Source organism: Miniopterus schreibersii, assembly GCF_964146895.1.
Source record: "Miniopterus schreibersii genome assembly, chromosome: 16".
In the NCBI taxonomy this organism is placed as follows: domain Eukaryota; kingdom Metazoa; phylum Chordata; class Mammalia; order Chiroptera; family Miniopteridae; genus Miniopterus; species Miniopterus schreibersii.
The window spans coordinates 11,446,880-11,474,018 of record NC_138116.1 but is presented as its reverse complement, the minus strand read 5'-3'; the positions used below and the strand labels follow the sequence as shown (position 1 = coordinate 11,474,018).

At 37.5% G+C, this 27,139-nt stretch overlaps 1 protein-coding gene and 1 long non-coding RNA gene across 6 annotated transcripts in view; one reads left to right on the top strand and one right to left on the bottom strand.

Annotated features, from left to right (window-relative positions):
* Positions 1-14,806, bottom strand: part of LOC308568990 — a 62,129-nt gene extending 47,323 nt beyond the window's left edge. Inside the window, exons 1-2 of the long non-coding RNA XR_014000539.1 lie at positions 14,597-14,806; positions 13,635-13,685 (exon numbers count right to left, since the gene is read on the bottom strand). This is a non-coding gene — a long non-coding RNA (uncharacterized lncRNA). The remainder of the gene's footprint in view (positions 1-13,634; positions 13,686-14,596) is intronic.
* A 152-nt stretch (positions 14,807-14,958) lies between these two features.
* On the top strand, positions 14,959-25,165 carry RNFT1 (ring finger protein, transmembrane 1). 5 transcript variants are annotated; one of them, XM_081160906.1, is made up of 11 exons: positions 15,247-15,388; positions 15,621-15,715; positions 16,167-16,225; positions 16,557-16,995; positions 17,196-17,272; positions 18,335-18,435; positions 19,772-19,925; positions 20,478-20,636; positions 21,337-21,402; positions 23,714-23,815; positions 24,474-25,165. In XM_081160906.1, exons 4-11 carry the CDS (start codon positions 16,611-16,613, stop codon positions 24,606-24,608), a joined length of 1,179 nt encoding a protein of 392 aa, XP_081017032.1. In that variant the 5' UTR covers positions 15,247-15,388; positions 15,621-15,715; positions 16,167-16,225; positions 16,557-16,610; the 3' UTR covers positions 24,609-25,165. The 5 variants fall into 5 exon arrangements, with proteins under 5 accessions (XP_081017029.1, XP_081017032.1, XP_081017030.1 ...); XM_081160907.1 differs by having other exon boundaries at positions 15,275-15,464; XM_081160904.1 differs by lacking the exon at positions 15,621-15,715 and having other exon boundaries at positions 15,256-15,388.
* The last annotated feature ends 1,974 nt before the right edge of the window (positions 25,166-27,139 follow it).

Below are 27,139 nucleotides of genomic sequence, written 5' to 3'. Positions count from 1 at the left end.
TAGTGCGTTGGTGGTTGAGAGCTAGGCTTTTGGAGTTGGTCTTCGGGGCTTTATCTTGGCATTGCCACTTACTAATTCTTACTGGTGCCTCCTGCACAGGGGATTGTGAGGATTTGCTCAGGTAACATACGTGAACAGTGTGACCCAGTGTCTGGTTCACAGAAATCTTTAGTGTTATTTTTTCCTTTTAAAAAAACTGAGGTATCATTGACATATAATATTAGTTTCAGTGTAGATCATAATAATTTGATATTTGTACACACTGAGAAATGAGCAGTCTTTAGTGTTGCTCTTCTTATTAAGGTGCTCATCAGGATGTGGGTACCTTAGCTGAGAACCCAGGTAGAAAACAACAGAGACGAAGAAAAAGGGAAGGAGCCTCGGAAATAATAGGGGTTTGCAGCAGTGGGGCTGGGGCTGAGCTAGGAGAGTGCTGTTTATTTCTGTGAAGGTGAGTCTGTTGTTTTTATTTCCACGCCTCTGAGTCCTCAGGAGACATGAGGTATTCAGGTCAGACAGGGAGAGAGGCTAGAATTCGCAGTGGATTCTGAATGCTTAGCTGAGAAGCTTGATTTCATTTAAGAGGTTATGAAGAACAATCGAAAGAACTACAGTATTAAGATTAATCCAGAGAAGGGGAAGCTCCAATCAAATGATTATTACCACAGACCGTGGGAGAAGACATAAGGAGCTGAAATAGGTTGGTAGCACCGGGAATGGAAATGAAGGGACAGATGTGAAAGAAACGCTTGGCGACAGAATCATCCCAGGATCTATAAAGCATCTGCCTGCCCAAGTTTCCAATGTGTTCCAGTCCAAATCCTAGAGTTTCAGAAACTACGCAAACCAGCACCTTGCCAGCAATCTGTTGGATTTTTTCCACTGTTTGCATATACTGTTTTAAATAATGAAATGTTTTTTTCCAGACCAAACTTCTAATTATTTTATTGGACACCACCTTAAATGATGATTCTCTAGCATAGATATCTTAAATGATTTTCTTTTCCTACTTCATTTTACACTTGTAAATTTTAAACTATTTTACCATCTGCTGACCCATTATAAATTAAATTGTTAATGAAGTTTATAGGTAAGCTGCAAATATGATATTTAACAAAACTATTTCTGTGCTATTGCTAACAGACCTCTGTTTCTAACATCAATGGTTTATTTCCTTTCATACTGACTTAAAATATTTATTCTCCATTTTAAGAGATGAAAAATAAACAAAAAGATTAAGAGGGAAATAAACATGTCAAATAAGTTTATTAACAAATTATAACCAGGCCACGAGGATTTAAGACAATATATTGACATTAATGACTTTATTGTCATTACTTGCCACTATCTCCTGGAAGTAGAATTTTGATATTAAATTCAGAACTAAGAGTTAGAAACACTTCAAAATGATAGTAAATCACAGATACAGAGAACAGACTGAAGGTTGCCAGAGGGGAGGGGGTTTGGGGAACTGGGTGAAAAAGGTGAAGGGATTGAGAAGTACAGATTGGTGGTTACAAAAGTCAATGGCTATAAAGTACAGCACAGGGAACACGGTCAATAATACCTTGATAACTATGTACAGTGCCAGGTGGGTACTAGAAATATCAGGGGCACACTTTGTAAAGTATATGATTGTCTAACCACTATGCTGTACACCTGAAACTAATACAAAATAATATTGAATGTAAACTGTAATTGGAAAAACATCCTCAAAAAAAAAGATAGTAAAACTGTGCAAACCTAATCCTATAATTTGTCCAGTTATCCAGGAATAAAACTCTTTAATATTGTTATGTGATACTGTGGTTAATAATAAAAATACATATACTTGATCTTTGCTCCTGTTCCTGGCACAGGGCTTCTAAAACCCTTGGAATTTCCTAACTGATAGGACTGATAAAGATGTTTTTTAATCCTCACTGGAGGATATGTTTTTATTGATTTGAGAGAGAGAGAGAGAAACATCGATGTGAGAAAGAAACATCGATTAGTTCCCTCCTGTACGTGCGCTGACTGGGAATCAAATCCGCAACCTTTTTTGGTGTAAAAAACAACACTCCAACCGAGTCACCCGGCAGGGGCCATCATACGTGTTTTTAAAGAAATATCACACTGAACATTTTCTTCTCTTGTGCTTATTTTGATATAATTTCAGATTTACAGGAAAGTTGCAAAAACAGTACAAAGAACTTCCTTCACCACTTCACCCGGATTGCTTAAATGCTAATGTTGGACTATGCTTGCTTTACCCGTCCCTCTCTCTCTCTCCCCCTCTGAACCTTTTGAGAGTAACTTATGAAGCCCCTTTACTCATCAATAGTTCATTGTGCATTTTCTAAAAACAAGGCATTCTCTTACAATAACCACAGTACAATGAACAAATCAGGAAATTAATATTGATACAATACTATATCTAATCTTGTTCATGTTTTTCCAATTTTCTCAACAATGTCCTTTATAACAAAAGAAAATTGTGGGTCATGCTTTGCTTTTGGTTATGTCTTTTTAATTTTCAGTCTTTCTTAGTGTTTCATGACATTGACATTTTTAAATAATAAAGACCAGTTATTTTGTAGAATGTCCCTTAGTTTAGAGTTGCCTGATGTTTCCTCATGATTAGATTCAAGTTATGCTTTCGTGGCAAAAACACCATAGAAGTGATGTTATGTCTTAGTGTATCCTGTTAGGAGACACATACTGTCAATTTGTCCGATTACTGGTGTTGACCAGAACAGTTTTGCATCCTATGTTTTCATTCACAATACACAATTTTTCATGTCTTTCAAAATTCATGGAAACATCATTTCAGTGCCTATACAATATTTCATTTATGGACATGTCATAATTTACTAACGGATCATATTTCTGTTTCATGTGTCACTGCACTGGTAAGAATTTCTAGGATTCTATAACAACGAAGATAGTGGTGCTTTGATTTAGTGGGAATATTTTTAGTGTTTTGCCATTAAGTATTTTATTGGCTACTGATTTAAAATGTTTTTCAAATTGTTACAAGATACTGTACTCTTGATAGGTGTGATTATAATTCAACCACCAAGAAATATCTGCTTGTTCATTACTCATTCATGACCAGATACATGTAACTGCCTGCCCCCACCTTGACGCATACGTAGCATAGTGCGGTATGTTTATCCAAGGTATTTCTTTATGCTGCTACTAGGGCTTGCTCTCTGGAAGTCGTCTCGTTTATTTGTTTGGAACTTGCCATTCATAACTGCCCCCTCAGCTCCTTCTCAGAACACATATATTTCATCAGCAGTTTGAAGTTCTGTCCTTTCCACTCTGGGCTCTGTCTGGCTGCTGACTTTGGCAGAGGGGTGAGAGGAGAGGACTCGGTAGCTGTAGCAGGAAACAATGGCCAGAAGCTGATAGGGTGAACTTGCTACCTGAGGTTAAAGGTTGAGCAGTTCCAAACAAGTGCAGGGCAAAAGGACAAAGTTCTTTCCTTTTATCAAGAACAAAGCTCTTTTATCTTCCGGGTAGCTCTAAGAGTTTCGGCTGTAAGAGAATTTCTGACACCCTTAGACTTATAGAAATGAGGTTCCACTGGAGTGTCTTTGAGAGCAGGGTTCCCCAGAAGACACCAAGCTGTTGCTGCACTCTAGTAACTGTTACTAATCACAAACCACGGAAGCCTACGAAAGATTTACTTATATATGCTTACCCAGTTTACTGAACCAGTTTACTGAAGAGCTTCAACTCAGGGGGTATAAATGTGAAACTTTTTTTCTCTCATGGGCCCAACTACACTATGTTGAATCTCTTCCTTCCCTTTAACATCTTGGGGAAGGAAGTAGGCTGTCATTATTTTTCTGGTAAATGCTAACTGGTCAAGGATACTGTGTCAGTACGAGTCCTCCAAGAAGTAGATGCAACAGTAAGGAGGACAAGATGTTTATCACGGAATAATACCTGCCAAAGATAAAGGATAGGGTGGGAGAAACAGAATCTGGCAGGGAGACCCTCAGACTGTAACAGAGATCTGACGAAGTCTCGGCTAACCAACCAGGAGCTCTGGAGCAAAGACTGCACATTAGAGGAGTCTTGCATTGGGCAGAAGTGGCCAAGTCTCAGTAACCCTTCTGTGCTCTGTCAGTGACTAGGGGCTAACCACAAAAAGCACAGGTCCCAGCTCAAATGCTGCAGCTGACCATGAAGGTGTTGCAGCTGGATGCTGTCAGCTAACTGCACTCCCTGCCGCTGAAAAGTTCTTTCTTGAATGGAGATCTGGACAGCTCTCCACCATGACGGCCACAGGCATCTTCTGTGTGGCAGGTGTCCAACTGCCTATGTCCTCCTGAGGCTACTGTGTGGGTTCTCCAGAGATCCTGATGGGGCCAGAGCCTCTTCACAACTCAGCTCCTGGCCTTGAGAGATCTGGTTCCAGATTTACTTCTGCCACCTCTGTTCCCATGTCACTCAGTCCCTTGCTGTTAGGGTACCTTTAGCGAGGGGGTAGCTTCTGCAGCTCCCCAACTTTGAGAAATGTTCACACCCTTACCCTGATACAGGGAAATGCAGGCTGCTCCACTGTTCCATCTCTCCATTTTTCTCCTATTTGCTCTTTCCTTGCTCAGGAGGTACAAGTGATAGATCAGGTGTGCTGTCTAAGCAGATGTGTGGAAATCTGGGATACCCCTTTCTTGCAGGCACTCCCCTCAAAACACAATTTACAACACATGATCCTCTAAGCATCTCCATTTTACTTGTCTTGCTATGGGGAGGGAGGGACTCACCCTTCACCATGAACACTGCACTCCCCACCAGGCCCACGGCTCTCTTCCCCTATGGTGCTCAAGAGACCACAGACACGCTTTCTTGAATGACAAAGAGCAGAGTTTGAGAACACACTTCAGGATTGTATGTAACCTGCATACAAACTCATATGAAAATCATTCTTTGTGCATATTGTAGCAGGAAAAAAAGAATTGAAAACCACTGTTGCAGAGACAGGATATATAAATAGACCAGCCCAATCAGAGTGGATCTCAGGACTCTCGATGGGAATGTACACTATGGTACCTAATGAAGATAGAAACTATCAATTAAATGTGTCCAAATGAAGGACTTACGTTTTTCCCCCAAGCAACGATAATGATATTTTCATTAACACAGTGACTTCCTTGTTTGGTTTCTCTTGTGCCCAGTAGACACCACTGAGATTGAGTTGTAAAGAGTCTGGAAGATAGGGTCTTAGAAAAAAGGTTTCCTCTGACCAAAATGAAAACTGAACTGCACTGCCACAATCTCTAAGTAACCAGTCAAGGCTAGAACAATAATAGACCATATAATGTATCAGAGGTTCTAAGTTCGATGACGGCTTATCAAGTAAGTAGAGGGGGCTCAAACATCCGCTGGGAATGTGAACTATTATGTTGCCAAGGTGATGCCATCAATAGAGTCTTTTCAATAGTAAAGATATTCAACCATATGCACGCAAACAGAAACATGATGACCTATAAATTAAATAGACTGTGCTATCGATCTGCTCCAAAATTTTTTGGAAGCACAAGAATGTGAAGATGCTTTCCTTGCAGGGTATCATTCAATTGGATTGTGATGTCAGTATGTCAAAACGATGAACCAGATTCTTGGGTGGTTTTTCTTCACAATTTTGTTGAGATAGCCTACTTCTTTGTGCATTATTTTTACACGTTGCTAATTTTACCTTTTATGAGGCCTCCTCCCATATATTTTCCCCATGTAGCTATCCAAAAAGCACATACACAACAGAGTGACTAGTTTTTTTTGTCATTTATGTCTTTTGCTTCACCAACTTATTTACGGATTTAGGGTTCATTGATTTTCACAGTTTGAAAATTAATGTTAAATTGATACTTTGTATAAATTTATTATGATTTTACTGTAAATTATTTTGCAATAGATGGTTTGACCGATGTGGTATAAAACTCTATTGTATATAAATGAAAACATTAAGCAAGTTCAGGGCATAAAATCAGCTAGCACACTAATAGAGTAAGCAGCTTATGAGTGAGAAACTATATAGCATTTTTATGCAGCATATGCGAAAACTGTGCAGCATAGGGGTTTTGAGTATTAATTCTACAGTTGCACTAAATCTAACATGTCAGTCTCTATCTACAACCCAGCCAGATTTAAAGTGCTAAGTTTTTGCTGCTGTACCAAATACTGAGTTATCTAAGATGGTGGTGTTCCAGGAAGCCCATTTTCATACAGCAAATCTAGACCACTTAGCATCTATACATGAAACATGTATATTTCCTATGTACCAACAATATTTAATAAAATGTCTATGTGTAAAATTAACTCGAAATGGATCATAGGCCTAAATGTAAGAGTTAAAACTATAAAATTTGCTGAAGAAAACTGATATACCCTCAATATTTATGTTCCCTCAAAATTCGTATGTTAAATCCCAATACCCAAAGTGATGGTATTTGGAGGTAGAAACTGGGAGGTGATTAGGTCGTGAAGGTGGAACCCTCATGAATGGGATTATTGCCCTCATGAAAGGGACCCCAAAAAGCTCCCTTGCCCCTTCTGCTACATGAGAATACAGCAAGAAACAGCAGTCTATGAACCAGGAAACAGGTCCTCATCAGACACCGAATCTGCCAGCACCTTGATCTTGGACTTCCTAGTCTCCAAAACTGTGAGAAATAAATTTCTGTTGTTTATTAGCCACTCATAAGTATTTATTGTTGTCTGTGGCATTTTGTTATAGCAGCCCAAACAAATGAAATAAAAATTTAGAAGTAAATATTTATGCTCTTGGGTTAGTCAAAGTCTTATAACACCAAAATACAAGTGACAAAAGAAATAAATAAATAAATTGGGCTTTATCAAAATTATAAACTTTTGTGCTTCAAAGAATATTATCAAGAAAGTGAAAGAGAACTCAGAAAATGGGAGAAAACATTTACAAATCATATATCTACAATGGACTTATATCTAGAATATAAACCCTTAAAACTCAAATTTAAAAAGAGAAATGACCATCCCTGCCAGTGTGGCTCAGTTGTTAAGAGTGTTGGCCTGCACACCGAAGGGTTACAGATTCGATTCCCAACCAGTGGGGGGGAGTTCGAGAGGCAACCAATCGATGTGTTTCCCTCACATCAATGTTTTTCTCTCTCTCTCTCTCCCCCCCCCCTCCTACTGTCTCTAAAAATCAATGGAAAGAATATCCTCGGGTGAGGGTAAAAAATAATAGTAATAATTTTTTTAAAAAGGCAAAACATATAGTTACCTTACATATAGTTACTAGCAATTCCACTACTAGGCATATATTTCCAAGAAAAATGAAAACATGTCCATGCAAAAACTTGTAAACAAATGTTCATAGCAGCATTATTCATAATAGCCAAAAAACAGAAACAATTCAAATGCCATTCAACCTCTAACTAACTAAATAAAGTGTGGTATATTCATACATGAAATATGAGCAATCCAAAGTAATGAAGGAGGGAATATAGATTAGTGTAGCCACTGTGGAAAGCAATATGAAGTTATTACCTCAAAAAATTAAAAATGGAACTGCCTTATGACCCAGCGATTCCACTTCTGGAAATATATCCAAAGAAACCTGAAACACTAATTCAAAAGAATATATGTACCCCCATGTTCATTGAAGTGTTATGTACAACAGCCAAGATTTGGAAGCAGCCCAAGTGTCCATCAGTAGATTAGTGGATAAAAAAGCTGTGGTACATTTACACAATGAAATACTACTCGGCTTAAAAACGAAGGAAATCTTACCTTTTACGACAGCATGGATGGACCTGGAGAGTATATGCTATGTGAAACATGCAGCCAACAAGGAGCCCAGACAGGAGATTAGAGTGGGATCAGGGTATTTATTGTTTTGGTTCCCTCACTGACAGGGTATCTTGGACCTGCTGTGTCTCTCCATTGAAGGTCACCTATCTTCCAAGGCAGCCAACTTCCCATACTGTATCTTTTAGGTTCTACTAACTACTATAACTATTCCTCTAGGCACCCTGGGTCTAAAGATGGTAACATCACAGCTGCTACCAGCCCCCAGATACTTCAGTAGTCTTTGTGGTTTCCCTATACTTGTATCTTTGTAAGTAGCCCCTTAATAAATAACCGTTTTGTTAATAAGCCTTTCTAGAATTATTTTCAGTGTGCCATCTGTTTTCTATTGCGATCCATACTTAATCATTGACAGATAAGACCCCTGCTATATCTTAGAGCTTTCATTCCAATAATCAAAGAAAAAAGTTAATAAGAATACTCCAGAGAGAACAGAAAATCTAATGGTCTTGTTTCAGGCTGATGCTTGGCATGTTTGTTGTGCAGAAAGACCAGCGTGACCAGCATGGAATGACTCAATGGGGAGTAATAAGAAATGAAGCAGAGTGGTGGGCAGGGCCAGGTCATATAGCATCATATGAGTACTATTAAATTTTTACTTGCCTGATATGTTTAACTAAATACTGACAAAACATACACACACAAAACACAACATTTAGTATTTGTAATGTAATCTATTATTTGCATTTTTTATTAAAAAACCCCATGCTTTGTATTATAGAATTTTCAAGTACTTTCAAGGACAGGAAAAGGCTTAACTTCCCATTCATAAAAGACAAATTCAGATAATCAAGTGTATAGCCATGCATTGAACTGAACATGTGTGTGTATACACACACAAACAGATAATTAACAAAGACAAATCAGAAAATGAGGTCCATCACATACTTTCTTTCCCACTACCTAGCCTTGTAAAATAAATCTTTGTGGATGTTTCCAGGCTTCTCTCTGGAAAATCTGCAGGTAGCCTGGTAAGTCTATATTTTCATAAAAGCCAAGGAACTAGGAACATATCAGAGATGGGGAAAAGATTAAGGATCATATCCAAAGAAATCAGTTGAGAATCAGCTTTAAGTATAACTAAAGCAAAATTAACATTTCATGGAGCAAAAATTCATAAAAATATACTAATTAATTGTTTCTTCCTACATCTTATAAATTATATCATGCCATGGGTAAAGACTTTAAATAGTTGCCAAGATGAGAGTCAAAATTCTCCAGCATACACTCACTGAAAAGGGATTGCTGTACAATCTTTTAAAAATCTTAATACCCAGTTTATTTACTCTAAAGAATAGGACATATAGAGTCAAAATTACTTTAGGCCTTATTTCTTCCACCTATAAAAGTATAATACTGGCCTTGACGTCTTAAAAGTCTAATTCCAAGCAACATATACATACACAATTGCAATTTCTGACTGACTAGAGCGCCCTCGTGTGTATCTTTGTTGTAATGTTTTAGATATCTGAAAAAGTATTCATCTTGGCAGCACTACGATGTCTTTATTTTCCCATTTATAATAGTTTCAAGTATCACTCAGTAAATTCTAAAGAGTGTGATAATCCTACTACATCTCACTAACTTTTTATATCAAATTTTATTCTAAAGTAATGAAGGTATTATTGTTCTGGTTTAAATTTTAATGAATTAAAGGGTTTTTCCCTTATCTCCTAAGGTAAGTTTTCCATTGTAATATTATTTTATTTTCATGCCTGAAAGAAAATATATATAGCCAATTAAGTCATTAATTATATGTGATAGCTTTTCAGTACCTTTTTAGGGGTGGATAACAGCTCAAGGGGACAATTGTAACTCAGTTTTCCCAAATAAAAATTTACTTGTCTAAATCATTGCAAAAAGATTTCTTCCTACTCAAAAAAGCAATATTGGAAAGGGCCAAAAGAGAATCTCATTTTTTTGAAACTACATAAAATAAAAAATCTCAAGTCCAATATTTTAAATGGCATTTATCCAACAAATATTTACAGAGGCCCCACACTATGTGCCAGAAATGAGATGTCAAATTGAAGGAAACCAAAGCTACTAAAGTAAAGCAAAAAAGTACTGGTGTTTTTTCCCCTTCTATAAAATGACTTAGTAATAACTGCCTCACTCAAGAGAGTTGCTGCAAAAATCTAGTAACATGACATATGTAACCACATTTTCTAAAGAGAGAAGTATTATTGAAATGTGTACCAGAGAAACCTTAATGATTCCAAGGACATATTTTATGGGTTGCTTTGTATGTGGAAAATCCTTGAAGGTGAAGCTGTGCTCTAATTTTTTTTAAATAAAAATTTTCTTCAAATTTTCATGACAGAAGAGAAAGTGGGAAGAAAGAATTATGTCTCCTAAGAAAAGAAGTCTGAACTACTCTTTTCTTCATTGCCTCTTACCCACTTTTTCTTAGCAAGGCTGGCATTGATTGGTTGGTGATGACACCAGTTAAGAGGTCAGACTGGCTATACTAGACTAACCAGAATGGAGCAATGATGCTACCCTGGCAGAAGCCAGAGTTTTCACCTTCCAAAAATCCCTGAATCCAAACACCATTCTAGGTCCTGTGGAAAACTGAATACACTGTTTTGGTGTCCTCCCGCCAAAGGTTAGAACCCATTTCCTACTTCCAACTTCCCCTTTCTTTTCTCCTGCATATCGAGAGCCTCCCTTCCTGCTGTCCTCTGCCCATCCAGAGTCCTCCACTACACGCCCCACAGGAAGCTTAGAAATACGTGATATAAAAATTAATAGAACAAAAAAGAAAGGCAAATCCACAATTAGAGTCAGAGATTTTAATACCACTCTCTTAGTAATCGATAAAACAAGTAGACAGAAAATCAGGGACTGTAAATACATAACATGCTAGTTTATACTCAGAGCTTAAAGTAAAACTTAGAATATACATATTCCAAACCACTAAAGACCATTTTTAGTAAAAATAATACCATCTTACTATCCCCCCAAATAAAATAATTAACACTTCAAATTTCTCTTCGGATGGTTAGAGAGTGAACTGAGGATCAGCCACGTCACTTAAGGATGAAAGAAGAAAAAAACTAAAATGTGCTCAAAGAAAGCAAGTTGGGGCCCAGACTTAAAGAGAGAAAGAGATATAACTGGGCACAAAGAGAGGAAAAAACACCCTATGAGTGAAGGAGGACAGATACAAAGGAAAACAGACAGTAAAGTTTTCTTGTCTAGGGTAAAGAGTTTTAGGAAAAAATACCCCAAACTTGAAAATAAGCAAACTCTTTTGCTTACTGGGGTCCTTTCAGTGGAATGCAGGATACAATTTAGCAGACCCTCGGGGAATTATCTGATTATGTAGGGGTGTGCATCTTCACTTGACTTTCTCTTGACTACACTATTTTACAACCTTTACAGAGGGAGTGGTTAACCTGTAGACAACTGATAACATAGCAATTGCTCTTCCTGTCACAGAGCAATGCAAATAATTCCTGTCCTTAGCAATACAAACACAAATCTCCTGGTAGAGATTTGATTGTTTTGCATCTGGTAAAAGACAACCCCAAATATTATGTCTCTTGCCTTGTAGGAATCTGCACTGACAAATTTATTTCGGCATTCCTTTGACTATATAAATTTTCTGTTCCTTGATTTTTTTTCTATGAACCAGTCTTAATATTTTTCATGTTCTCTTATTACTTAACCTGTTAAGTAAAATATTTAAAATATTTTCCTTTTATATTTGAATAAGAGTCATGTTTTTAACTTTCAAAAATTATATTCTAACAAGCGTTTGTGTAGGAAAGTAAAAATAAGCCAGGTAAGCGGGGTGGGGGAGGGGGGAAGAGCTGTGGAGAACCTAATAACAGGTAACAAGAGGACAGCAAAGGAATGCCACCATGCAGTTAAAAAATATCTACTCTGGGGGAGGGGGGAGGGACGGGGTTGAACGGGTCATTAGGGAGAAAAAGGGACATCTGTAATATTTTAAACAAAAATAAAATTTTTAAAAAAATTTTAAAAATTTAAAATTTAAAAAATATCTACTCTGTTCTAAGATGATGAAACGGTGACTGAGGTTTTTACTAAGGTAATTACTAAGGCTGTACTTGTGCCTATGTGGGCTATGTAGGTGTTCCCCTTTGAAAAGCAATTTCTGAAGCTGTAAGATTCATCAAGAGGTCGAAACTTGCCAATAAAGGAAGGCTAAAGAAGTGGGGAAACCAGTAGGGAAACCTGGGGGAAAAGATTCCAGGTTGAGAACAATCCATAGTGTAGAACGCTGCAAAACATCAAGTCAGATGAGGTCTGAAAAGTGTCCATTCATTTATTTATTCAATAAATATATATTAGCTACTTAGTTATATGCCAACAACTGTATTAGGCATGGGGATACAGTAATAAACAAAATGAAAATAGTCCCTGCTGACACTGAGTATAGTGGAAGGGACACACACGAAATAGCTAATTTAAGAAATAAAGTGTTTAGAGATTTCAGTGCCAGCCAAGGAGGAGTATAGTCCATGAAAGCCTGTCTCTAGTGCTGCTTATAACTAAATACTCTGGATAAAATGCAAAAAACAATGACCTCAGCATTCTTAAAAGTAAACAAGGGCAGTATTGGGGCAAAAAGTTAAACTTGGAGAAGGGGTCCATATAGGAGTCAATTTCCCCCCTTATATATCTAATAAGCCAGTTCCTCAGGAGTCGGGTCTACCACTATTTCTAAATTCCATTCTAATTTTCACCTTTAGTAACTGATTGCAGTGTAGCTGAGTTCCAGCCATGGGTGAGTAGATACTGTTTGTGTCCTAGCAAATTTCAACTTATTCTTCAAGATTCATCCTAAATGCCACAAATTTAATGAAGCATTTCTTGCCTGACAAAGTTATATGCTCCCACTTCTTGCTTCCATTGCATCTCACACAACTTTCAATTATAGTATTTATTCCGATATACTATAATTACTTGTTTGGAGACCTGTCTAACCACTATTTCACTGTGGGATGGGGATTATGTCTCTTTAAATGTCTTTCTCTCCAACTTCTAGTATGATTCTCGACATTTAGTAAGTACTCAGTAAACGCTTTTTAAAATTAATCAATTATCACATCCATTTCGAACATTTTAGATGCCAGTGGAAAGAAAATTTACCAGATAAGTCTGTCACTGTCAAATCTTGTCATCAACTCAGTACTTTTTACTTCTTCAAATGTTACTTTCAGTCCACAGCTATCTGAATGCAATGCAGTTCCAAGTGTACTAATAAACTTTCAATATGCACTAATATGCCTCCAATGTGTTATGAATATGTTATAATGAGAATTTAAACGTTACATGAAGGTGTATAAATTGTACAAATATAATACATATACTAAAATTATCATTGTACTAAAACATACTGATGCCCCATTGTGGCTGTAGCTGGATTAGGTGAGATGGAGTCTCTTGTTTCTGTTTCCTAAATTCTCACACATTTTAAAGTTTAAAATAAAAATATTCATGTAGTAGTTAACATGGTAGAATATATACAAATAAGTCTCCTTGAAAAATTCACTACAGTCCAGAGCTTGGCCCTCAGCCTTTGCTATAGACCAAATGTCTGTGTACCCCCCACACAACTGGTATGTTGAAATCTCAACCCACATTGCAATGGTATTAGGGGGTGGGGCTAGGTGATTAAACAATGAGGGCAGAGCCTCCACGAATGAGATTAGTGTCTTTGTAAAGATATTACAGAGAGCTGCCTCCACCCTTTCACCATGTGTGAAGGCAGAGCAAGACGACCACACCGGTCTGTGAACCGGGAAGCAGGTACTCACCAGACACCAAATCTGCGGGCACCTTGGTCTTGGACTTCCCAGGCTCCTGAACTGTGAGAAATAAATGTGTTCTTGAGAAGACACCCAGTCTACAACACTGACGCCCAAAAGGACTAAGGCTGCCTCACCCACCCAGACACCTAATTTGTTGGAAAGACAAACATTAGCCATGGAGACTTATGAACACAAAAAGAAAAAGAAAGGAAAGAGAGAAAAGAAAGAAAAAAGAAAAAAAAGAAAAGAAAGAAAAAAGAAAAGAGAAAGCCATTATCTTAATCCGCAGCGAGCAGCAGATCTAATACTGGTTGAGGGGGAGAATGTGCCTTTCTCACCAAGGGAAATGGGTTTGGTAACAGAACTAATCTGATTTAAGTACAGTCTCAAAGTGGATAATTGAGGTCAAACAGGGGACTCAGGATTACTCTGATATAAGGAGAAAATAAGGTGCAAACAATTTCGTGGTTCAGGGGTCTCAACAACCACACACCAGCAAACTAATTTGGGCATCGTCGCTGTGCGCGGTTTTAAACCGGGGAGCGGCCAACAAAGGCAACGCACCGCCCGTGCCCCCGTATCCGCGTCAGACGCACCCTCCCTAGTGAGGAAAGGCCGGTCACCCAGTGCACACGGCACCGTGCGTGTAACTTCCAGAACTGTGGGAAGAGTATCAAGTTACTTAACTGACGTGAATGTCTGTGAAGGGAAGGTCCGGAGTTGGAGGCTCCGCGTGAAAAGGCCACCGGTGGTCGAGGAGGGCAGGGGAGACCCGTGAAATACATCGCCCATCCTTGACAGTGCCACCTGGCTGGGGACAAGGGGCAGGGTTTCTGTGTCTTTGGCTTAGGTTTTCTTTTTGCTGTAGAGCCGATTTACGTTAATAGAATGACAGGGAAGAGAGTACACGGTTCCCTGTCCCCGTACAAGACAAGGCTTCAGAGTCTCTCTTCCCCTTCCACCCTCACCTACACTCTCCCCGGCTTCTCTGACTTCCGCTCCCCTCAGGTTTCCGCAGGGCAGAGCTCACACGGCGCAACCTCGGGGCTGTGCCAAGGGCCCGGGCAGCCGCCACCCCGCCGCCACAACCCGCGCAGGAGTTACGCTCCGCACGCGCGAGCGCGGCAGCCCCGAGGCGCGCGCCCCGCCCGCAGACGCGCGGAACCCTCGCCGACGTGGCTCCCCTAGCTCGCGTCCCAGGCGGCCCGCGCGCGCCGGGCGGGGGGCAGGGCAGCCTCCAGAGGGGAGGTGCTTGGGTCCCGAGGGCCGGGCCGGGGGAGGGGCTAGGGCAGTCCCCGACTTCAGGCCCCTCCTCCGAGGGTGGGTTGTCGGAGCCCAAACAGTTTTTACCTCAAAACGTCCGGATCTCAGAGGCGTGTGGCGGGTTACACACACACACACGCACGCACGCACGCACGCACGCACATACGTTCCGGCGGTTTTGTTTAGTGCACACGCCTGGGGCTTTCCTCAGGCGCAGCGCACCCCTCCCCCCCCGCACAGCCATTACCCCGAGCCGCCTCGCGCGCGCCCGGCAAGCTCACCGCAGCCCTGCCCTCCGCGTGGCGCGCAGGGGCGCGCGCGCGTGAGGACGTACGGGGGCGCGCGCGCCGCCGCCACCGCCTCCGCGTCCGCCGAGCTGGGCCGGAGTCGGGTCGGGGAACTGGAAGGTGATGGCCCTGACGGAGGGCCGGGCGGCCACGTCTCGCGCTCTTGCTGCAGTTACTGCCGACGCCTCGGGCCGCTCGTCGTCATGAGAGGTCAGGCCTGGGGGAAGCGGGCGGAGGCCCCGGCGAATGGGCTCTGGGGAGAATAACAGACACTCGAAGCTCGAATGTGGGTAGAAAATTCTGTCCTGGGGATTCCGGAAGAGTTGCTTGCGTTTGCTTTTCTTCGGTCCTTTTTTCTCCCCTTTCTTGCTCTGGCGTGGAGGGAAGTGGGTGGGTTCTATGGATTTATGGAAAAGCCACTGAAACAAACTGTCGCATCCAGGGTTGGTCTTCAGAGGTCTGAGTAAATACATCGCACCCGTGGCGTCGGAGCATCGGCGAAAGCTTTTAGCGAAAGGAACTAAAAGCCAGACCTCGGTGCGGTAACTGAAAAAAAAAAAAATTGAAACCTACTAATGAAATAGAATGACCTGCCGGTTACCCTGGCTTCTTCCTACGGAAAGGGCAGGCTGTGATTCCCACGCTGCCATCCCCGACGGCTGCCCACGCTGGCCACTTTGGGGTTCTTTCGTACCTGTGCCCTCTTTCTTGACGCTCCCCCCACCCCGATGGTGGCATTTTTAATGAGCAGACTGTGTAACTATCCTTATTCAGACTAGAGTTGTCTACTAATTACACGGTGACTCCTCAAGTCGTCCTATTTTAAAGGTATTTGGGTAATCTTTGGGTATTTATTGGAAGCCTTTTTATTAGCTTTGGGAAAGCTGTTTCAGCATAAGACAAACTTATAGGTCACCTAAGTGAAATGTTTATTAGTTCTCCATGATGTACTTAATAAGGCATTACGATTTAATTTTTTTCTCCCTAGCCTTTCCAAGCATTAACAAGCATGATTCTTATGAGATGAAACTGCTCCAGGTGGGCAGAGTAAGTGTACTGAAGTATTAAAATATGAATACTAGTGCTCACATTAGTCACATTACTGGGCACCTATACTCTATTTTGCTGATTCCTTATTAGAGAACTGGAGGCGACTTAAGTTCAACTTCTTTTGTAGCAGATGTTACCTAAGATATTTTGTGTAGGGCAGCAGAGCCTTGTTATTAATGGAGGAGTCTAGTAACAAGTGATAACCTGAAAATAACTCATCTACTGTGATTATCAGCCTCTCCTTTAGTGAATAAAGGATTGCTAGTGAGCAGTATATTACCTGTACTTAACTGTTCACTTAGAATATTTTCTGCTCTTTGATTTTTAGAAGACCGAGACCTGAAGCAAAGAAATCTGCATTACAAAAAAGTATTCAAGGGTCATGCAAGCCAACTGTAGCCAAAGAGCTGCAGGCAGTGAGGATGCCTCAGCCTCCCAATGTGTCCACACAAGATTGACAGAAGGTTCTTGTCTTCATTCTGGAGACGTGCATATCCAGATTAACTCCATACCTAAAGAATGTGCTGATAATCCAAACTCCAGAAATACAAGGTCAGGTGTCCATAGCTGTAGCCATGGATGTGTACATAGTCGCTTACAGAATCACTCCCATAACCAAGCAAGACAGCCTGATGATACTTTCATGGAGTCTGGAGATCATGGTAGTAGCTCCTATTCAGAATTCCGATCTCTCTTCAAGTGGCTACAAAAGAGTCTTCCATATATTTTGATTCTGGGTGTCAAACTTGTTATGCAGCATATAACAGGTATGGTATAATATTTGTTTCATTGCTAAATTCAGAAAATTTTATTTCTTTACTGGTAATCTACTTTAACCTATGTATTTTTGGTTCCTTATTTTCTGCCAGCTTTTAAAATTGTAAATGTTTCCTTTAAATTCATGTCATTGTGTTGGCTCTTTGATTTTTTTTTTCTTGGCAATTAACTGGAACTTATTATCTAACAGGAATTTCTCTTGGAATTGGACTGCTTACAACTTTTATGTATGCAGACAAAAGCATTGTAAATCAGGTTTTTCTAAGAGTAAGTATAACAAACAACTAAAAAATTACTAAATGTTTCTCTCTATAGGTTATATACTCATTTTTGAGAGAAAAAGGAATTAAGATAGTTTGACAAATTTAAAGATATATTATAACATCTATAATATATTAAGTTTTGTTATCTAAATGACCTGGCAAAAATGACCTGTCCTATAGCTGAATTGTTAAGTTGGGTTCTTGATAGAGAAAAACTGGACAAGATTAAAAAGTTTAGAATGTACTATTTTATTTGTCAAGTGCCTTCAAGTTTTGAGTTAAACCACAAGTAGTAATATGATCATTTAAAAACTTTAGCTGTCACACTGTCAGATTTAAAGTAAAACAAAATGTACATTGAATAAATGGGTATTGAACTATTTAGGTCTCTCTTAAAGAAAATTAAACCCAAGAAGTGTTTTCAAAACATAAATTATAAGAGTCCTATTCATATAAATTATTGGGAAAACTAGGATTAGTTTATAAAATTTCACCTTTAAGTACCTTTAAAGGGAGATATCTATGTAAGGATCATGCATTCGGACCTGGAAATTTGTAGCTAGAACCTATCAAACCACGAAAACTTAATTCAGGGTTTAAAACTAGTAAAACTTTTAATTAAATTAGTAATTAAAACTTAACTTTAAAAAAAAATACCTTATTAAATTCTTATTGAATGTCTGAGAATTTTAAAATTATGCTTATAAACCCTGATAACTTAAATACATTTTTTAACGTTTGTTGGGGAGGTAAAAATAGGGAGCTCCAGAGGTCAAGTATGCATTTGGGTGGGCCCTTTATGTCAACTTGTAGATGACTTGTCCTCTTTGAAACAGGTAATGTTTTTATACAATGAAGAAATTTGTATTTTAAAAATTTATTTAAATATGAGTTGTTTACTAAAGGTATATAGTGTGATGATGTATAATTTAATAGATATTCTATATTTTTAATAAGTTTGTTAAAACATTCTAAGTTAATAAGTCATTAAAGTAAAACAGTTTTATGATATTTAAAATTCTGGCATAATCCAAAGTAATAAATTATAAAATTGTTTATTTTTCAGGAAAGGTGCTCAAAGATTCAGTGTGCTTGGTTGCTGGTATTATTAGCAGGATCTTCTGTTCTTTTATATTACACCTTTCATTCTCAGTCACTTTATCTCAGGTAATTAAAGGTCCAAGTACACAATCACATTTTTAATGTAATAATATATTCCTTATCATTTTGCATATATTTTACTTGCACATACTTATTATTAGAGTTCAGTTTTACCTGTCTCCTTCCAAGATTGAAAGCTTTAAGTGACTTTTTCAGATTTGTACCATTTAGTTAATATTGGTGGTGGTGGTCTTTTTTGTTTTTTGATTTCTATTTTTGACAAATAAAATGTATATATTTAAGTTGTACAACATGATGTTTTGATATATGTATACATTATGTGATGAGAACATGATCTTTGTTTCTAGAACCAAGGAGAAGACTTGCTAAAGGACAGTAGTTAAGTTTCCATGTTAGATGGAAGTGTTCTGAATTTTGGGCTCTAATCAGATAATTAGAAGTCCTGGTTTTCAGTAGAGTTGGAGAGGTGTGGACAGTCTTGGATATAGTTTGTAGGTGGATCTAATATCACTCAGATTGGATTGGGTGGGTAGGCAGAGGGGAAAAATCAAGGATGACACTTAGGATTTTAGTCTAAGCAACTGGCTGAATAGTGTGGTACCATTTACTGGGCTCAGGAAGATTGGGAAAGTAACTGGTTTTGAGAGGAAAATCAATAGTTCTGTTTTGAACATATTAAGTTTGAGAGGCCGTGTAGAACTGTTAAGAAAGTGATTATAGATATATGTCATGAGCTCACAGTAAAGGTTAGGGCTGTAAATTTTGGTGTTATTAGCACATGATTGATATTTTAAAAACCAAAACTAACCAGAGAAAGTATAGTCAGAGAAGAGGGCCCAAGACTGGACATGCCCACAATTAGAGGAGCAGCAGCAAAGGAAACTTAAGAAGGAACCACCAGTCACAAATGAAAACTAGGGAGTGTAGTGTTAGAAGTCTAGGAAGAAAATAATTCAGGGAGAGAAATGGAAAAAGGGACATGACCTTTGAATTTAGCAAGATGGAGGTAGTTGGTGATCTTGACAAAAGCAAATCAGTGGAAAGGCAGGAATGGAATCCTGATTGGAGCTGGTTGAGAGAATGGCAGATACCTAATATTAGAGAATTTTTTTAGATTACAAGCTAGAAAGGTATCAACCATAACAAGTTAGGAAGACTATTCTTTTCTTTATACTATGGAGGAAAGATATGAAATTCATACATTTTAAATGTCTCTTTAAAATAAGCAAAACAATCTGTTCTGTTTAAGTGAACTCTAACACTTGCCAAATTCATTTTTTGTACACATCAAAATAAATATTCCGTAGCAAATTAAAAACCCCTATGAATACCTTACCTTTGTATGTTGCTCTGATAAGTTTTGATGTTTTTCTGTTGGTAGCTTAATTTTTTTAAATCCTACTTTGGACCATTCGAGCTTCTGGGAAGTACTTTGGGTTGTTGGAATTACAGACTTCATCTTGAAATTCCTCTGCATGGGCTTAAAATGCCTAATTTTATTGGTGCCTTCTTTCATCACGCCTTTTAAATCCAAGGTAAGAAACTAACGGGTTTTGTTGGTAGGATATTAGCAAACTCATTACTGCTGTTTAGTCTCAACCTAATTTTAATTATATTATCTCAGACTGCCAACCATTTGCTCCAAAATATTAATCTAGTAAAAAAAAGTCAGAATTATATTTGCTTCAGAATCATTTTAAAATCAGTTCCCACATATATGGAAAAATATTTAGATTTGTACTTTTGTTCTCCTCCAGGGCATTATCAGTTGATATTTGATAACCAACTGTATGCTGTTACTGTTTTTCCCATATTCAATAAAAACTTCAAAAACATACATAAGTTTTACTTGTGGTATACATAAAACATTTTCACTATGTCATTCTTTAGTTCTCTGCAGACAAACCACTGACTATAATATGTGAGAACCAGGTCGAGTCAGTCATAACCATTATCATTATGAAGATTAATTTTCTAGTTACTTGTGTGATTAATCCATATACTCATAATGTTCTCAGTCCAATATTAAGTATTTGTGCAATGTATAGAAGTAGCAAGGGTAACTTTTCTTTTTCCTTCCTTTTTAGGGTTACTGGTATATGCTTTTAGAAGAATTATGTCAGTATTACCGAACTTTTGTTCCCATACCAGTTTGGTTTCGTTACCTTATAAGCTATGGGGAGTTTGGTAATATAACTAGAAGAAGTCTTGGGATATTGCTGGCTTTACTCTACCTCATACTAAAAGTAGGTAACGTTATTAATCTTGTCATTGTGTGATTCATATAATGATTAAAGATTTTACTTACTATTGATTTTCTCTTGAACTGTTGTACAGTTTATCTTATCACTAGTTTGACATAACAGGTTCTATATCTAGTTAGAAATGGAGAAATGGAAATATAGATCTTTATCTTAATCCAGTAGTTCAGATTTTATTAGGGGAGTGGACTTCCACATAGCATAGGTTATCTAAGACATGGGGAAGTGGTGGGGCAAGTAAGATGAGGCATACCCATCTCCAACAGTAGCATCTGTCATACACATAATTCTGAAACTAGTGGAGTATCTTCAGGTTACTTGTGGAATACCCTCAGCTTAATCACTTTATGAAGTTTTAAAGTCTAAACATGTTAAAAACATGTGAACCAGGTAAAATTGTCTTGTCTTTGACATAGTTAACTTTATATTTGTCTTGACCAAATTGTACCTGATATTCAGATGTACTATTTTTTTTTTTTTTTTGGTTAAGAGTTGGTTGAATATAAATTGAGTAAAATATTTCATAATTGGACTTTAAATATATTTAGGAAATGATTAGTTGTGATATGCGATGAACATTAAGTTATCAGTGTTTGATATTATGGCACTTTAGCTTTGATCTCTGGGTTTAGCAGATACGGCTCTTTGAATTAATGAATAATCTCTTATTTATTTCCTCTTTCAGCTTTTGGACTTTTTTGGACATCTAAGAAATTTCAGACGGGTTTTGCGAGTATTTTTTACACAACCAGTAAGTACTTTTTAATCCTTTAAGAAAAAACTCTTTCAACCTTTCTTCATTACAAAAAAAAAATTTAATTCAGCTATTTTACAAATGTGGATTTCATAATTATGCTTTTTAAAACTTTTCTAGTACTTTGGCACTTAGGGCTGTGAGAATGACTTAGGAGTTTTATCTGTGGTCAGTGTCTGGACTCGCACTCTCTGATGAACCGGGAAGGTGACGCAGTGTTTGTGTATTTGAATGTGCCTTCTCCTCCTAATCACTTAAGGGTTTACACACATTCCCTTAAAAATCGTATCATGAACTCTTGTCCCTCTTTTTAAATCTACAAATGGTAGCTTTGTGCACTCCATTAACGCCTTATTCAGGTTCTATGAAAGCACTTCCAGTGTAACTTACTGTATATGTGAAAAAAGCTCATTAATCAAAAATCATGTCCCTTAGTATTTTCTTACTGGATAAATCCCCCCCCCCCCCCAATACTCAAGTCTATGCACAAATAAGTTCAAGGCATGGAATTTAACAATGAATTGACACTCCAGTGTCCACTATAAACTTGATTTTTATGGGATTCTACTGATGGTACAAATTTCAGACAAAGGGTACAAATTTCATTTGCTATTTAGTAGCCTTTGTGGTCAACAGATTTCAGAGTTTGATCCTCAGTTTTGCAGTGTATTAGGTACTTACTTTGCCAGGACCCGGGATCTGACTAAAAGAATACCAACCTAATGATGTATGTTGAAAACACACAAAGGATTGTATCTCCAAAGTGGATCATACTAACTGGTTCAAGGCACCCTTTCCCTAAGATACAGTAATACAGTAATAAGTTTTGCTGCATACTATTCAGAATTCATTCTTCAGACAAGATGCAATATAATGGAGTGTTCAGCTTGGTGAAATTATTGAATTCATTATGTATGAGCCATTTTACTTTAATCTAGTAAGGCCTGTGCTGAAATAGCTTGATACTCTTTCTATGTGAAGCATGGAAAGAATATCACAATCATCAGTACTCTTTCATTTATTCTTGAGTTCTTAGGAACATATACATGGACATGTATAGATTATGTTCCTTAACTTTACCAGGGAAATGACAGTCACCATCAAGATAAACCTTACTTGAAAGGAGCCTGCAAAATGCCAGACAAAAGTGCTAATTTAAAAGCTTGTCAGTCTAAGTATCTATAGTATACTCTGCTGACACTGAAGGGAAATTGGCACCAAGGTAAACCATCAGTAACCTGAAAAATCTTAATTCTTAGTAATTTTACTGCGTGTTTTAATTTGATTCTGTTAACCCTCCATATTTAGAACAAGAAGTTTAGCTCATAGCTTCAGATTGTTGAGTCAAGTCATGCTTTGCTCTCATTACCATGACAGATTGAACTTGGGTGGTCTTATTTTTCTGTTTAGCCACCTTTCCCCCATAATTTCTACAGAAAGCTGATTTCATTTGTAACATTTTGTCATGTCTAGTTAATAACTAAATTCTGAATTTGGTGAGGAATTAAAATATTAGAGATCAGAAACTTTTTGGACATTAGAAAAAAAGGAAATTCAAAGAATTCCATTATTGTTCAAGCAGTTTTGACAGTATAACTATTCAAGTGACATTTTGCAGTTACAGTTCTTTTATAAAATTTTATCATTCTTTCCTAGTACCAAATGCTCTGACTTTTGTGATAACTAAGGATAATAATTAAAATTATTTTTAGATTTAGTGGTGGGACACTATTTGGTCGTCCCCAAATCTTCTTCACATTCAACTCACTTGGAGAGTGTAATTTACAAAAATTACAGATTCCTGTTGTCACATCCCAGTACGTCTGGACCTATTGAGTCGATCTCCAGTATGGAGCACAGAAATCTGTTTTTAAAGCAGTCTCTCTACATGAGTTACATTCAGTCAGCCAAGCTCTGAATTGACTTTTTTGAACCACTGCCATAGATAGTAAGTGGGCTCAGTTTGGCAATATGAGGTCACCTAATACATTAATATATAGATTTTATAATGGTTATATTTCAGATTGCTTAGTCTCTTAAGCCAGTTGAATCATGTTGAATTTGAAGCCCTGTAATTACTCAGGAACCAGTGAGTCTAAAAATCTTTCAAGATCCTATTATGTATTTAATGAGTTCACCTTGATGCAGTCCATCAAGACGTGGTTCTGCATATATAGTTCAGCTTTGACATGTTTGTATCCTTTGGGAGAGTTTTCAAGTGCCTAGTTCCAGGGAAATACAGCATCACCTACATATTGGAAGAACAGGATAGAAATGTCTAGACGAACAGAACTTCTTATCTTTATAGAGTTATGGAGTGGCTGCCAGCAAGAGACAGTGTTCAGATGTGGATGATATTTGTTCGATATGTCAAGCTGAATTTCAAAAGCCAATTCTTCTCATCTGTCAGGTAATTATATTTTTAAGCAACCTAAATACAACAATTCTCTGTGACTTGCAAGGCACATTTATGTTAGTTATAAGGAGGAAAACTGTTTCGCAGAAAGTAGCATTCAAGGCACATACTAGTAATTTCTCATTTGTGCTTAGGGGTTTGGTAGATTAGGTAAATTTTGTCCCTTATGTTCTCATGATTTTTATGCAGGGAAGTGTATGAAGGGGAAAAATCATTCAAATGGCAAACTGTTTACCAATGTGATTAAAAAACAGGCTGTTTTTAATAATGGATATTAGTCTTTTAGAATAATACCAGCATTTGTTACTGGATTGTGGAAGGCCCTTTCCTATACTTTATGGCAGTTACTCTCAAAGACTATTAAACCATTAAGTCATTATACCTGATCTTAAAGTTATCACCTAGGGATAGCCTGTATTTGATTAAAAGTGATTTAAGTGGATAGTATAGTCAAAAGAACACTAGTGGCTCTTACCAGTAACGCCGTTCTTTTATTCTGGAATGTCATACTTTGTTTTCTCATTTGTAAAATGAAGAGATTAGTGCTCTCCAAAATCCCTTTCAGCTTTAAAGAGTATGATTGTCTACAATGAGATGAATTTAAAATAAAAATGTTATCAAGTTTAAAATGTAGTTCTTAATTCCCTTACAGCATATATATTGTGAAGAGTGCATTACCTTATGGTTTAACAGAGAGAAAACATGTCCGCTGTGCAGAACTGTGATATTAGACCATATAAACAAATGGAAAGATGGAGCCACTTCATCACACCTACAAATATATTAAGTGTATAAACTGTTAAGGCCACAAAACACTTAAGTGTTGTATTCCATCCTATTTGACAGATGATTGCAGTGTTAAATTGTGTGTTTTCTTGTTCATGTTACCAAAAAGCAATTGGATAACTAGAACTAGTTCTTAGAGGAACTCAGGTATTTTTTCCTGACATTGTTTTCAGAATAAAGAATATTTTTCTTAACATTTTAAGATACAGATTATCTGAAAGTAGACTTTTCTTTAGCATTGACTTTTATAATTCCCATTCTAAAAATTCTTAAAATTTTCATAAAAGTTGTATTTTTAAGTGAAAGTTCTAAATGCTATATTTTACCTGTAACAATCAGATTTTTCTAAGATTTACTGAGGGTGATATATTTTAATACTGTATTCTCTATAGTATGGTTAGCAATCAATGAGAATAGATGATTTAAATTTATTGTTTGTGGGCGTCATACATACATACAATCCTGCCATTGGTTTTAATGTTCATGATCTTGCTTTTTGTACGGTGCCATGGACTGTGTGGACATAACTATTAAAATAATTCACATGGATTACAAATAGCTGGCTTTACTGATGATTTGAATAGTGTAACAAACAAGACCAACTCAAATCTTAGAAAAGAATTCCCCTTATAACTCGTCTTCTCCAGAGGAGTTTTTGGAATCTAATGCTTGAATCACCATTACTTGGGAGATTAAAACTTGCACTCAGAGGCAACCAGGTGCTTTGGATTATGTGGTCGGTTTGCCTCTTAAATGCCTGTGTAGTGTGGTGGAAAAAGGAATAAGGTACTCTCTCCCCTTGAAACCTTTAAGGTGGAACCAAGACCTAAAACAGAAGTCTGAAGTGGTGGTTATATTTAAGTTTAGAGTACAAGGCCCCTGCCCATTATTTCTATTACCACCTATCAGTTTGAACACAAGAGATAGTGGGAAGAAGTTAGGAGGTAGAGGTAGAAAACAAATCTTCAGTGTAAGACAAAGGCTAAACCAGCATATAGATTGATAAGGGTAGTGCCCAACCAGCTACAGGTTAAGTCAGTTCTATGCCTGTACCTTTTTTCCTCAGGTAAATATTGCTAGGTTATAAGTACACCTGTTTCTATTCATTCCGTGATGATATGTTTAACTATTATCTCCTTTGAGAACACTGCAAATATTGAAACAAGCTTACTTGGCCTTATATCACCTTCCTGACTGTGGTGAAGCTAATAGTTATTTAGATATATAGCAAGGGATGTGTGAGAAAGGCAATTTGGGAAGAGAATTTGAGTGTGAAGACAGAAAAGCTGACTTCTTGTTAAAAACACAATAGCATTACTACATGGGTTACTTCAACCCTATTACATACCTCCTTACCCTATGGCAGTATGAATAGCTTTGTTTCCTACTATGATTTACTAACAAAAGAGGTCCCTGGTGGACAGTGGGGTTTTTTTGTTTTTTTTTAACAATCAAGAAAGCATTTCACATCTGAATTTAAAAGGGGGGAAATGCAATAGACCTATGCCGTCCACTAACAATACTGATGAACTAGAAACATTTCTCTTCTATTCCCCTCAGAAATGGGAATATAGAATTCAACTACCCATGTATTCTGTGAATTCAGATCACCTCTTCTGAAAGACTGTTTCTTCAGCATTAAGAGTCACTACTATGTTTTATAAAAAAGTCAAGTCAGTTTGAGAACAACTACAGAGAAATTATCTTGGCAAGTGTGATAGAATTGCCTCATAAATAAAAAGTGACATATACAAAACTATCCATCTTACGCTAGATATATTAAGATAGTTAAAAACAGATTTGTGCACATTATTTTGTGTATACACATCAAATAATCAAATGTAGTTGACAAGTGTGGCTGAACAAACTATTGACTGTTAGCATACAGAAGTCTTCCCAGTGTTTTTATGTGAAGCTAGCTTTCACATAACTTTTCACATGAACTTTTTAAAAAATAAGCAACCAATTCAACTTGGAAATCACAGATGTGTAACATCTAATATATAAAATTAGTACTAAAACGTGTCATATATTTAAGTAGCTTCAGTTTCTCAACAAAGAGTTTTACAACAGTCATTCCTCACACTTATAGTAGTTGATCCTTGAACAATGCAAGGATTAGGCACCAACACCCCCGCTTCCCCCAGTTGAAATCCACATACAACTTTTGACTCTACAGTTAGAGACCTTCATATCATGGATATAGAGGGCCAAATTTATTGAAAAAAATTCTGCATGTAAGTGGACACGTGCAATTCAAACCCATGTTGTTCAAGGGTCAACTGTAGTTTACTAAATATGAGAACCTGAACATATCTGGCATGTTAATGAAAGAATTGTTGAAACCATTTGTGTACCTGATAGTTATTTCTTCCTATCTTAGGATAATAAAAAAAATCACCTCTATATTATGTTCATTCAAATTTGCATTTAATTTCTATTTACATTCATTCAATCTGAAATCAAATACCTAATACAGTAAACTAAATACAAGATAAAAAGCAGAAAAGGTGTTACCCTCATAGCACTCCT

Bases quoted from the DNA above. Each gene is read 5' to 3' on its own strand.
- RNFT1 (XM_081160903.1), top strand. From the start codon at position 16,611: ATGCAAGCCAACTGTAGCCAAAGAGCTGCAGGCAGTGAGGATGCCTCA. The intron at 16,996-17,195 runs GTATGGTATAAT...ATTATCTAACAG, and splicing joins TGTTATGCAGCATATAACAG to GAATTTCTCTTGGAATTGGA. The intron at 19,926-20,477 runs GTAAGAAACTAA...CTTCCTTTTTAG, and splicing joins TCACGCCTTTTAAATCCAAG to GGTTACTGGTATATGCTTTT.